We start from the raw sequence: 13,478 nt of genomic DNA, 5'->3' as shown, positions 1-13,478 counted from the left end.
TCGTCCTCTGAGTGCTCTTTAGCACAACTGAATAGGAAATGAGAAAAACACTTGGTCTGAGTGTCAATTGCTTTTGCATAAATGTCAAGCTGTCATGCATGTGTGGCACATATCATATACACTATGTGATTACATGTGTATGTGTGTACACAGACTGGCGCCTTGAAATAAATCTCTCTCCCACATCCTCGATAAATCATTAACATTGATGCTGATGCAGAAATTCCTCTTCAGCAGTCGGTGTGGTTTTGATTTTGATTTCAACTGGGAGCAAACGCTGTGAGTGCATGCAGAGATGTCTGGTGGGGGTGTGTTATGTGGAAACTAAGTCATACCCCCGTGCTAGGGGTGCAGCTGTACACAAAACTCAAGGTTCATATGTACTTTGATTTTGGGGTCAAGGTTCGGTACGATTTTGGTGGAGCAGAAAAAAAAGAAAAGTAGAAAATAACATTTTGATCCTTAATTTTGAAAAATTTAAACATTCACTGATGTATTAATTAAAAAGAAAACAGCGTTTCTGTTGCTTGCAAGGAGTCCGGACATCTGCTGACAGCTGTTTATGCTGATTTATGGTCTAACTATATATAAAGCAGTTGAAACTAGCTCCATCTCCAGCAGCTACAACAGTAACATGCTGCTCTAACACTGATGCTTCAGTATTAATAATCTAATGATGTCATATATAAGAATATATCAGGGACCAAACCACTACTTTTACTTTCAAGGGTTTTAACTACATTTTCCCTTTCAGAACTGGCTCTTACAACATGCTGTCTGACCAGAAATCAAATGTTCACTCCACCTTGAACTTCCCTCAAAGACGGAGAGAAAAGTCAACAGTCTCAGAGAGGGGAGTGGGATGGGGAGACGTGGTATTGTTTCACTACAGAGATAACGGAGCATATTGTAATTATAGTGTCACACCCAGTCAGTGTTTTGGGTCTCTTGTTTGTCATTCTGATGGCAGCGACACTACAGGGTAACACGGGTAACCAGGCTACCTTGGCTAAAGCGGCTAGCATACGCCCATAAGTATACTATAGCTAAGTGTTGCACTGCCAAAACGCTCCAGGGGGAATTGCGCTCGTTGAAGTGGATTATTAAACTATTTTGACACAAATTGTTTGGGTCATGAAACATATTCTTTGTACGCCTGCATGTACTGGACCGTAACATCCACACTGTGATGATTTGGGATGAACACACGTACCATTACCCCGCTACCCCATGTATAAGTGTATAGATACATAAACATTAAGACATTCTATAAGAAACATGTGCTTTTGCTAAAATTCACTAATTAATTAAATGTCAGCTGATTAATATCAGGTGTAGTTTGCTTCACTTGGATGTCTGTCAACATGGAAAAAACATGCACAATAAATTACGGTTAATGGTAATAACTACGCATACTTTCCAGATGACTAGTAGTTTGCTCTATTATGTTATCCTCTCTTTTGGAAGGAGGCTATTTTATAGTGTACAAAAAGTGAATTGTGCAACCACAAATGAATGATGCACAGCTGAAGTGGGATCAACCCTAATTTTCTGAAGAAACACTTGGCGGGCTTTCAGTGTTACAGAGAGCCTCATCACAGGACACCTGCTAGAACAATGCGCTGGACAGCAGCTCTCATTGTGTGCTGGTTTTTGCAACAAATCCCTCTACTGGCCTAAAAGACGTGCAGTTGATTTAATAGCAATAGTGTCACGCAACAGTGTATATCTGCAGGCATCTCTTTGTTTATAATTGTTCTACGTTGAATAGTAATCAGCAAAAAAGCGTGACAAAAAATGCATCAGTAATTATTAATGTTTATCTATTCCACTATTCACAAGCTAAATAAGAAGAAAGTTTTTGTTTCTGTAAATTCAAACCATCATTGGCAATAGTTTAATGTCAGCAGGCAATCAGGGGTACAGCTGCGGAATCCAAAGGCTCCCACAAATATTAAAGATTATTTCAAATAGCCAGACAACACACAATATACTGTCAGTCTCACACCAAAACAGACAGCATTCTTTATTTTTTCAGTAAGCCACGTCTTGCTGAAGCCTGAGTTCTCTGCAACAAAATGAATTCTCCTGAGTGATGTGTTTGCTAAGAAATGTAATACATCAGGAAGAATGACTCACGAAAAGGAGTGGTTGACTGTTTCTTTTCTCTTTCTCTCTCATCCTAACACATATACACACAAAAACACACACATACACAGTTACCTCACTGTCCTGTGTGATCTGCACCTCTTCTCCTTGTGGCACCTGGGCAATGTGCAACTGACCCTGTGGAATCTGAGATAGACACATGAAGAATTAGATAGCTGAAATTGGAATGAATAATGTGATCAATAACTCAACATAACCTTTATCCTAATAACTATTCAAATTAAATAATATATATTATGTATTAAGCAGCAATTTACAGAGCATGATTAAAATAGTGAACTGAGCAGTCTTAGCATGCTGATGACAGACAGACAGACAGACAGATAGACAGATAGACAGATAGATAGATAGATAGATAGATAGATAGATAGATAGATAGATAGATAGATAGATAGATAGATAGATAGATAGATAGATAGATAGATAGAAAAACAGTTATCAGAAAATGGTGCAAAGCTTACTCACTGAGAGTAAGTGCATTTGATTTCCTGTGCTTTATTAGAAGCACTCATAAATTTAAGTCTCAGCTGCACCCTTTAATACTCTGCAGAGTATCAGGAGGATAATAATGCTTACTGGACTCCTGACAATTGTTCTCTCCCACTCCTTCATGTTCTCCCTAACTTTTCTTCTGCCTGTCTGCCTTCCATCTTTTATTGCCTGTTCCTTCCTTTCTCAGAAATGCTCCTATCATCAGTACCATTAAACCAGTGCATCATGTAGCAACCTATTAACAGCAGAAGTACTCAGTACTGTAAATCATGTGGTGGCTTTGTACCACCAGCATCACATGCAGTGAGTGCACCAATGACTGTCGGTGGAGCCTTGCAGCAGAGGTAATGTGTCTCCTCTACCTGTTCAATTGTGTGTTATAATCACAATTCATTGTTTTAAAGTTGGTAAAACTGACTTTTGCACTCAGGCAATACAATCTGATTCAATTTCCTCATGATACACACACGATTTCTCTCAGCGCTTGTGTATCTGTCACTAGCTGTTTAACTAAGCAAGACTGAGTTAAGCTGCCTTTCTTGTCACCACTCCATGGCGAACTTTGAACTACGACCTGGCATTTTAAATAGTATATAATAAAAATAGTTTGATAAATCCCACAGACACAATGAAACTGATGTTTGAGACCTTCACCAGACCATAGAGTTTGATTGACTGACCAGTCTGTCTATTGTTACCTAATACTGACGTTATTCCATACTAATTCTATATAGTATATACTATATACTAATCTTCATTGTATACTGTTTTTTCGTATATCTGTTTAGTAAACAACAAATAAACCACACACCATTTTGAAAACTTTAATAGTTATTTTCCTTTTTTTCTGAATTGTTCTTGGAGCTATTTCGCCACCATTCACTATTTTCTTCTTCTTTTTTTCAGCTGTGAGTATTTCCTGTTTCCTTTTTCCCACTACACTGAGGCAGATACTATACACCAACAGCACACTCAAAACTTCCGGTACTTTTAAGGATGCATATCAACTGTTTTTAGTATACTTAATTTCATCACCTGCCAAGTGTGAACACCTGCTTAGAGTTACTGTGCAGTATGGATTTTGGACATACTTTAGGCCCTTTGAGTAATTTAGAGCCACAGGGAAGACAAGATTGAATAGCCCCAGTCACTTCCTATTTGCCCGCCCACCCATAATGCTGTAGTGGGCCTGATTGTGACCTTTGACCACAGCAGCTGTACAAGGTCATCCATCCCTGAGCATCGGCTGCCACTCCTTCATTTATTTCTGCTGTATGTGTCATTGTGGTGGGTGGTGTTATCTGTCCTCACACACTCCAAACCCTGCTCTATGGGACCATCATATGAGTCCACTGTAAAGAAAACCCATAAAAGACAAAGAAAAAGTTTTTGCGTACAGATAAAGATCAAAGGATGAAACATCTGACACTCACCACCTGAACTTGTCCGTCCTCGCCAATACGGTGGAACTGGACCTGCTGATTGGCCAGCGTGTAGTGCAACGTCTGCTGGTTGGCAGTCTCAATGTGGGCCGTTTCTTCTGCCATGCCTCCCTCTGGTTAGGAGGACAAACAGAGTTGTCATTGGTGTGCTCATGTTTACAGTGTGATCGAGGATGACACAGACAGACACACAACCTACACAAGCCCACACATGATCATACAAGGGGCCTGAGTAATGTCTTGTAAAAGCCTGGCTAATTCCCAAGCCATCTGCTGCATGATGGCATGTTTATACTTTATCAAATGCCTAAATACACAACAAGGACTATCCAGCTAGACATCCAAACATACTGATGGTCTAGCGGCCAAACACAAACTCTAGGCCTTAGTTTAAACACTCACTATCACACCAGCAGTCTGAAACCCCAGCATGGATCCGTCACGTCACCCACTGCAGCACCACACTACCCCAAAGACGTCAAGACACAGTGCTCAAAGAAAGCAGAGTGCTCAGCGATGGTGATGTCTACACCACAGGCTACAAAATAAACAATATCACACCTTCTCCTGTGAGATGTCAAAATGTGCAGCAGTAAATAGACCATCTGGGAAAAAGTGAAGACTGAAAGAATTTGTGGTCATTTTCTCGTAACAAACCTTCCTGCAGTTGCAGAGTGGAGAGTCTAAGAGTGTTTTTTTTAGCATTTTTAAAATCTGGAAAAGTATCTTAAATGGACATAAAACATACAGCACATATCACATACACCTCAAAAGTTCTGTTTTGTGTTATGTTGCTTTGAAATACAAGGCTGTCTCCCATCTTTTGGTATTACTGCTGTGTACAGCACTATGTAAATAATCCTCAGTACAGTTGTTTGCCAGAAGAGGAAGCAAGAGCCAGGTGGCTTGTGGAAACTACAGTTTTGGTCTGAGCTCTATGAGCTGGTTCACTGATAAATAATGGTTTTAAAGCAGAAGAATTGCCTGTTTCCAGTCCATTAACATGTAACCTGATTAAGGAGGGAATGATTGTTTGGTGTGTGTCTTTGCATGTTTGTACATGCACCATCTGAACTGTTGTGTTTGTGTTGTACACTCTGGGGTGTGTGTGGCCTGAAAAGGCAGGGCCTAAAAATCCACCCCTAGTGTATGCTCACAGGATATTTGGGTTTCCCCTGCAGTCTTACTTTCCTTGGTCAGAGGTGAGAGGTGATGGCTCACAGGGAGGGAAGGACAGCAGGCATTGTGTGCAGATTAGAACCATCTGCAGCAATACACACTGAATCTGCATTTAGGCTCTTGAAATAGCTTTCATATAGCCTAGGTAATAAGTGAGGATGCATCTGAGTACAATGTGTTTGCTGAATACTTGCATATAGTCATTTTCTTGAATAAAAGTAATAAGAAGAACTAAAGATAAAGAAAAAAAGTTAACTTTTGGCATTCAGTACTTTTGAGCAATGCAACCAACTGATGAGAAAGATGTGCATGTAAATGACGCAACTGAGTAGCTCACCGGTCATGCCAATACTGACCAATCCAAAATTTGCACCAAAATCAATTTGCAGATGTGTAATACTAGTGGTAAGCATTTAGATGGAGTACCAGTTATGTTTTATATAAATAGCTATACTTATGGGTAGCTATTCATATTCAATTTTGGGCACAACCAGAAGTATGTTTTGGCTTTCAAAGTTTGGGACTTCAGAACTTTCTTCATGTTGCATAAAATAAGCACTTACATACATTTGTTTAATAGTGTCTGGGCACCACTTCACATTCATTAAACAAAGCTAAACAAATGTGTAATTTGTTCCAAAAGCACAAAGTGAATGACCTTCATGACTTGGAGCAGTGATGTCACATGTTCTTCAACTGAAACCAAGAGAAACTAAAAACCAGAGGTGGTGTCACTGACCCTTGCAATAAAGAAATAGCGGAAGATAGCTCTTTACAGGCTCTGCAGTTGATTCTTACAACTGCACATCATGTTTGAATAGAAAACAATCACTGAAACATGGCAACATTATCAGTTAATGAAGAGTTGCAAGAGTCGTGCCTGGTAGGTAATAGTTTTCTCTGGCTGTGGAGATACATATTAATGCGCTGACTCCAAAAACATTTCACAAAAAGATTCCGAAATGTTTTCTTAACACACAGATATGAACAAGCTTAAAAAGATGATTTATACATTTTTTAAACATGATTTAGTGTTTAACTTGTTGGAAGTCATATTACATATATAGTAGGCAGTACTAATACTTAATATCTAAAAGCATATTTCAAGACAATTGGTTGTCCTTAGTATGTATATTTATGCAGAAAACTATAACATGCGTTAGTGCAGAAGACGCCACAATAATAATCTGTACTTCACCTGTGACTGAACTGCGAGGTGTCCGCTTGGAGAAGCTCTTGACAGCCAGACTCTGACCACGCTGCTTGCGTCTCCAGGCGGTGCGACACTTGGAGTCGATGCTTTGCTTGATGCGATACCAGTCTGACTCTGTGATGCCAAATTTGTGGAACAAGTGGCCTGCAGAGACATGGAGAAGTCAACAGTTATCACTAACTGCATGCTTAATCATTTCGTATTGGCTTGGTCATGAATGAGTCTATCATATCGCAATTTGTAAAATAAAAATAAAAAAATTGTGAAGATTGACTTTTGAATGTTGGGGTGGGGGGGAAGCAGCCCTACTGTCTGCCTTGCAAGTTCTCTTATGGGCCTGGGCCACTGCACTGAAGGCACTGCATGACGGACAGGATTCATACAACATGAAAAACTGTGAGGTAATAATGGCAGACTTCACAACCCAACCAGGCCACTGAGAGAATGATTTGCCCGCCGAGCAATCTAAGGGCGTTTTCACACCTGCTTGCTTTGGTCCAAATCAGTGGATGAATTATGCATTTTCCCTTTGGTTTGGTTTGGTTTGGTTTCACACTACAACATTTCAAGCAAATAAAAATGTATCAACAAAAGCCATGCAGGGATTTGGGGATTGGCAGGCAGAGAAATTAGTTTTTCAGACATGCAGATAGGCTAAAACATTTATAAAGGACTTGATTGTCCTTCTCGTCGTAGTGAAACAGAAAATAAAACTAACATAAATAATCTATGTTTTGTGTTGGTGCGCTTGCTGTAACTTCAGAAAAATGGGCAGAGATGAGCCTCCTGTCAAAACTTTCATTTAGAATATAAAGCCTCCACATAAACATTTTGTATCAAAGAATTATTCACATTATTCACATTAAATCACACTACCACTGACTATCCCTCTAACAAATCAGCCACAAGTTTGCACAACAATATACAGTTCATCCATACACTAGATTTGGACCTAATCTTGTTAGAAGGAATGATTGGAATAATAATTTTTGGACAATTTTGACAGCCCTACTTTGTCCTTTACCTGACCTGCTCTTCTGTGTTTCAGTCTAGTCTGCTTTCAGCTTTAGTGAGGAAACAAGTAGGTAGAGTATACTTTCAGGTGTATATATATTTTAACATGACAAGCTAAATTTTAACAAGCTCCTAATGACAGAAAACCCACTAAACACACCTACATTTGAATGACACTGACACTGTGGGTTGCACATTTAACAGGAGCAATACTGTTTCATGATTGAATTTGAAGGTTTGCATTAAATATGTATGAAGTAGGCTTACTAATATGATATAACATTTATTCAGTACATACAGACTTTGCAATAATCATTTTATATATACACTTGAAACAATAAAATAGGAAGGAAACAACTGTCCAGATTCTGTTTACTTCTCTTCTTTGAAACACAGCGTCAACACAGGCCTGCGATTATCCCTCATCCCTCCCTCTGTAAAGATATGTGCAGGTGAGACTGGCTGCAGCTGTATTGGTGACTATCTACCACAGTGTTATGAACTGTTCCAAGCGGGTGAGCAACTTGACAGCTAATTTTCACATAAATTAACAAAACGGCTCAAACCTGAGGCTAGAAAACAAGACAGAGGGCAAGTTGAGGGGTATCTGTGGATAGTCAGGAGGCAGCACATGGCAGCCCTTTCACACCTGATGGGTCGTGTACGGGCAGGCAAGGCAGGTGCTCCTTCATTCTTTTTACTTTTTTTAAGCAGGCAGAATGAGTCACCCAAAAGTCAGCTGGCCCTGCTCCAGCTCCTGCATACCTCATGTGTTAGATCGAACCTACATAACTGCACACACCCACACTGCTGAGAGAGAATACAGGTAACCGAGTAAAACCTCCTGCAGGGGGTCAGTGTGAACTCTGAAGGACAGGGTATAGCTAACACAGCCTCCCTTTACATTGGGATTTTTCCACCAGACATGTGCTTGTCATTTAGACTCTGGTATGTTATAAAATGTGTTGCACATTAATGCTTGTGCTGTGTACAATGATGAATGCATGTTGTTGTAACCCACTTTGGGAATACAGACTGAAGTCTATTTCTGTGTTCAATTTAATGGTGCTTTGTAATGGCGTGGGGATGAAATGTAGGAAGGTCTCCAAGAATTCATTCATTCAATGCTCTAAGGGGGAGAGAATTTAAACCCTGCCTGAGTGAAACTTATTAGGATACTTTAAGATACGTAAGAATCATATAATCAACGTGATATAATCTGTGGTTACTAGATGCTGCCTTGGCAGTGACTACTGGGTCATTTTGCCAATTAAGTCATCACACACTGGCAAGTTCTGACACCTCTGAAACACTTCACCTGAAGATATGTTGGAGGAGCAAAATGTACCACCTGTGCATTGTCTTTAAAGGATATGTTTGTTGGATTCACTTCAAAGCCTTGAGGGTGTGTGTCAGTGCCGGTAGCTTGCACAAAAAAGACACTTTGTAAATCGGCCTGTTATTGAATATTTACCACCAGGCGTACCTACACTTTGTCAAAAACCTTCAGTATTGCAAAGTAAAACAGTTGGCGTTTAACTGACTGGTAATCAATAGTAGATGGTTATGATGTCAGCTCTGGGAGACTTACAGCGAATGCCATAGATCATGAGCGGATCCAGCTGCTTCTTGCCGTGTTTTCCCTGTCCAGAGAGGTTTGACATGGCCTGGACCTCCCGATGGAACAGGTAGTCCAACAGCGTCAGTGCCATCTTCTCTGCAGTGCGGCAGTTTGTGGAGATATGTAGCATGTCAGCGGGCGACACTGGGCACCGAACTCGCATCTCTGGGTTGTTGTCATCCCCCAACCAGGTGCCCCCTGGGTAATCATCTGGAGAAAATGTGAGGAACAGTAATTCAAACACAGCTCTCTTTCAGTTAATAATGCTAAGATCTGAGGCATTGTGAAAATTCAACTTAACCTTCCTTCACTGAAGGAAAGCAAAATATATCCACTCTATAAAATGCTCTTGATTCCCAGGTTGACAAATACTACACTGGTACATTGCCACGGAGATAAATCATGTAATACAATAGCACACCCATGTGGTAGTAAAGGAGTAGTGGCTGAATTACAGGGAAAACTGTTATTATTAAAGATATTAAAAAACAGAATATGTGGTTTGGCTGTTTGCTTACAGCGTATGTAAGCTGTTAGGTCCACCACACAAACAAACACACAAACAAAGCGTGAGACACACTACTCTGAACAACACATGGTAACATCTAGCTAATGCTGACTAATACAATTTTATCATGGTAACCCACAAGCAGCAAATAAATGAACAATACTTTGCCTTTGAAGATAACCAAAAATGTCCCAAGGCTATTGAAAACAACCCAACCAACAACTGCAGCAAATATTACAACATTATGGACATAGTTTAGGTTTGCATAATTAGAATACAAGTATTCTCCCTCAAGCTCACGAAGATCCGCTGAGCAAAACTACTGAAAACATGAATGACCACTTCGTCAGTACAGTCTGAGACAGATTACACACATGAACATGTCACACCCAGCTTTCCACTGAATATGTGGCATACATTAGCCACATTAAATAAGTCCAAACATAACAAAACAATCAAAAGAATTTGTTTGGGGAGCTAAATAAAATGTAAGGTAATTACATCAGTAGTCAATTACAACTGTCTTCTGCATTGCACAGTTGTCACAGTCAATCTTGCTGCACACCACTGTTTGGTTCCTAGTAGATGGGTGACCTTGCTAGTGCTAAGAAGTCACGCCAAATGAGAAGTCAGTCTAAATAAAGCAAAGGGAGGTTTGCTGTTGGTGTTGGTGTTGAAGTAAATATTTAAGGCTTGTATTTCTTTTACCTCACTGGAAAGATTTGGCCCATAAGTCTGTAATGATTCCCTTTGCCGGAAAAAATACAATTTTGAAACCAACAAAACATAAACTAACCAATTAACTAACTAAAATAGTGCTCTTCAAAATTTGTGACAATGATTGGCTTCCAAGTAAATATAGGGAATACTAACATAAGTGTGCAATGGTGTGAGGAATAAGGCTTAAAATCAGTGAGGTGGCCCCTTAAAGGAAATCCAAACTTGTCTTCAATATAGCCAACATATTATTTTCTCTCTACTTACCACATAAAAGGAAACAAGAGCAAAAACATACACGTGTGCTTCTATGTATGTACCAGCAGTGTGAAGTCATACCCTCTGAGTTGAGTGTGATGAGCGTGACATTTTGGCCATTTTGTGCGTTGCTGGAATTGCCACCATTGGACACAGAGTCGCTGGCCTCTGAGCCACTCTCCTGTTCCTCCTGACTCTCCTCAGGGCCTGGCACCTTCACCAGGATTGTGTTCTGTCGCCTCTTAGCCACCGTGCTACAAAGAAACAAAAGTCTGTAGTGCAGTAGGTTTAACACACATACAAGGCCCTGGCAGTGGCCACAGTAATGATTAAGTAATGAGTGGGGTATATTTGATTACTGTCTTCCAATAACAACCCCTAATATTCTTATGAGGTGCTGTGTCGGAAAGGATTTGCACACACACAAGGCATAAAGTATGAATTTTGCCACTCACTTGCTGAGCAGATTCTCCAGTGGGGTGTCTTCCTGACTGGAGGCCTTTGGAGGTTCACTGCTCACAATCACATTCGTTTGTGGCACAACACTGAGGGAAAGTTCAAAACAAATTGGTAAACACGTTGGCACTTGAAAAACATATTCCCCTGTATGCATGCTTTGCACAGTCTAAAATAAGCTTACAGTGAGTAATGTGGTTCTGCTAACTCCTGTAATCACGATACAGCTTTGCAAAAAAAAAATGTTCTCAGCATGACAAAAGACAACGCCTACTTTGGCCTGAAGATGTGCATTTATCTCCTCCTTTTGACTGCACTCTGAGCCTTAATGGAGAACAATATTTGACTGATGCAAAATGTACTTTTGAGCAAATACTTGTCGCTTACCACCGCACTTTGTTCCAAGTTTGAGTGGCCCCCTGAGGTGACCCTGCAACCATAGGGACCTGGATAGGACTCTTGGCACAAGGCACCATGCTGTCCAGTTTGCGTCCAAGGGCTTTACAAGTGGCATCCAAAGCCAATAACTTTGATTCAATTCCCTCCAGTCGCTGGCTGATTGATGCACTGAATGAGACCAACATGTTCTAGAAGGCCAGAAAATCAGATATATATGTGTATGTTATGAACACTCATAAAATATATAAAAATATATGACTTTTAGATTATGTTAATTTTACAAAGCTAAAGTACCTTAATAAAAGATATGTCTTGGTTGTTGTTACTCTCCTGGCTGTTGCTTAATTTCCTCTTTTTCTTTGGAGGCCTTTCTTCATCATCTTCATGATTGTCCAGCATGTCTGCTATGAACCAATTAGAGACACCACATGACAGTCTTCTTATTAGATTTCACTGGGAAGTCCAGATTGAGCCTCTATTGGTGCTCTAATCAGAGGCAATATGACATTGCCGATTTATTATACAGATTTTACATAATGCAGTTGCACAGAGCACACTTAGCCTAATTTAAATGTTTAATGGTGCCACACTTGCCTAATATGGAACTTAAGCATTACTGGAGAAGAGAAGAGAGAAGAGAAGAGAAGAGAAGAGAAGAGAAGAGAAGAGAAGAGAAGAGAAGAGAAGAGAAGAGAAGATATCCAGCAATTTTCTATGCATGGATTAAATCTGATCTGAAAAATCCTATTTTCATACTGCTTCAAGGGAATCTTACCTGAACGGTCATCCTGGTTAAAGTCCTCCACTGTTATCTGCACAATGTCATCCAATTCTTGCTCAGCCATTGTTCACAGCTGAAATAATAAAAGCAAAACTTGGTTAATAAGACAAAAAAATATCTCTTTACTAGCATGCTACTGAGTGTAAAATATCTCTCTGTTGTGGCTGTAGGTATTTCTGGATTAATGAAGACAATGCACTTTGTTTGTCAAACTGAACTGAACTGCCTTTCACTTCTTAGAGGAATCAGGTATATTCTGAACAAGACAATCTGTCAATATGTCACATTGATGTAAAAATGATCTATTTGACAACTACACTCTAAACATCACTAGAGATAGAATATATGAATTCCTAAATTAAAAATGTAATTTAATGTAATGTACAAATGGTTGTCCAGCAGCATAACTCATTCTATGATATGTATAATACGAGAGAGCTACTCTTTCTTGATGGCCACACAAGGTTATTTAAAATGATGATTGTTATTAGCATATAGTAATATTAATCTTAGTTATGGTTTTACAAATGTGTAGGTCTTTTAAGGTTAAGAGGCTGAGATGCAAGCACAAGAAAACACCACAAACTTCACTTTTAGTTACAAATACATTTATTATGACCACTACAGCTACAATTACTAAACACTACAAAAGATTACAAACAAAACACAAGAGGGAGAGGGAGACTGGTACACAAGCTAGTGACTGATTGAAATACAATATGCATCCAACATTCCTGAGACCAACCTAATTAATAAGATTATTACACAAATCACTGTGCCCACTTATTTTTATTATTCTTTCCTCTTGCTGATCATCTATGTCTATCAAGCCAATATAAATCTTTTGTGCTCTATGTAATGCAAAATAGTTAGGCCTCTGTGTTGTCTATAATAGTCTAGTCTTGTTTGCTGCTTTCCTAATTAATTAATCATGCTGTCACTGCTATGTGCCTTTTTACATTTACCAATAACACTATATTTGTGTGTACCTGTGTTGAACATTTGGTTAGGATCCATACATTTCTTATTATGTGCACTTCATCCAACAAAGGTCTCTGTCTTTTGTATTTGTTATGCAGTTAGGTCTACATGAATACACCAGAAATAATTTGCCTTTTGACAAAGAACCATTTAAAGCAAGAGGGAAAGTTTTATTTTACACCTTTAAAAAAATGAAGGTAACATTCAAAGGCCATTATAAAAATGTGCACCCATGTGTTTTATTTAAG

At 39.4% G+C, this 13,478-nt stretch overlaps 1 protein-coding gene across 2 annotated transcripts in view; it reads right to left on the bottom strand.

Annotated features, from left to right (window-relative positions):
• The window catches only part of banp (BTG3 associated nuclear protein), a 40,515-nt gene that overhangs the window by 25,949 nt on the left and 1,088 nt on the right, over positions 1-13,478 (bottom strand). Inside the window, exons 2-10 of one of the 2 annotated variants that reach the window (XM_062420545.1) lie at positions 12,244-12,322; positions 11,763-11,872; positions 11,457-11,656; positions 11,069-11,158; positions 10,695-10,867; positions 9,101-9,340; positions 6,481-6,639; positions 4,095-4,216; positions 2,224-2,295 (exon numbers count right to left, since the gene is read on the bottom strand). In XM_062420545.1, the coding sequence (XP_062276529.1) occupies positions 2,224-2,295; positions 4,095-4,216; positions 6,481-6,639; positions 9,101-9,340; positions 10,695-10,867; positions 11,069-11,158; positions 11,457-11,656; positions 11,763-11,872; positions 12,244-12,313 (1,236 nt within the window). In that variant the 5' untranslated portion in view covers positions 12,314-12,322. The remainder of the gene's footprint in view (positions 1-2,223; positions 2,296-4,094; positions 4,217-6,480; positions 6,640-9,100; positions 9,341-10,694; positions 10,868-11,068; positions 11,159-11,456; positions 11,657-11,762; positions 11,873-12,243; positions 12,323-13,478) is intronic. The other variant, XM_062420546.1, reaches the window with a different exon arrangement.

This window comes from Scomber scombrus, chromosome 6 (genome assembly GCF_963691925.1).
Source record: "Scomber scombrus chromosome 6, fScoSco1.1, whole genome shotgun sequence".
Classification (NCBI taxonomy): domain Eukaryota; kingdom Metazoa; phylum Chordata; class Actinopteri; order Scombriformes; family Scombridae; genus Scomber; species Scomber scombrus.
Note: the sequence above shows the minus strand (reverse complement) of the source record. Positions and strands in the feature narration are given on the sequence as shown.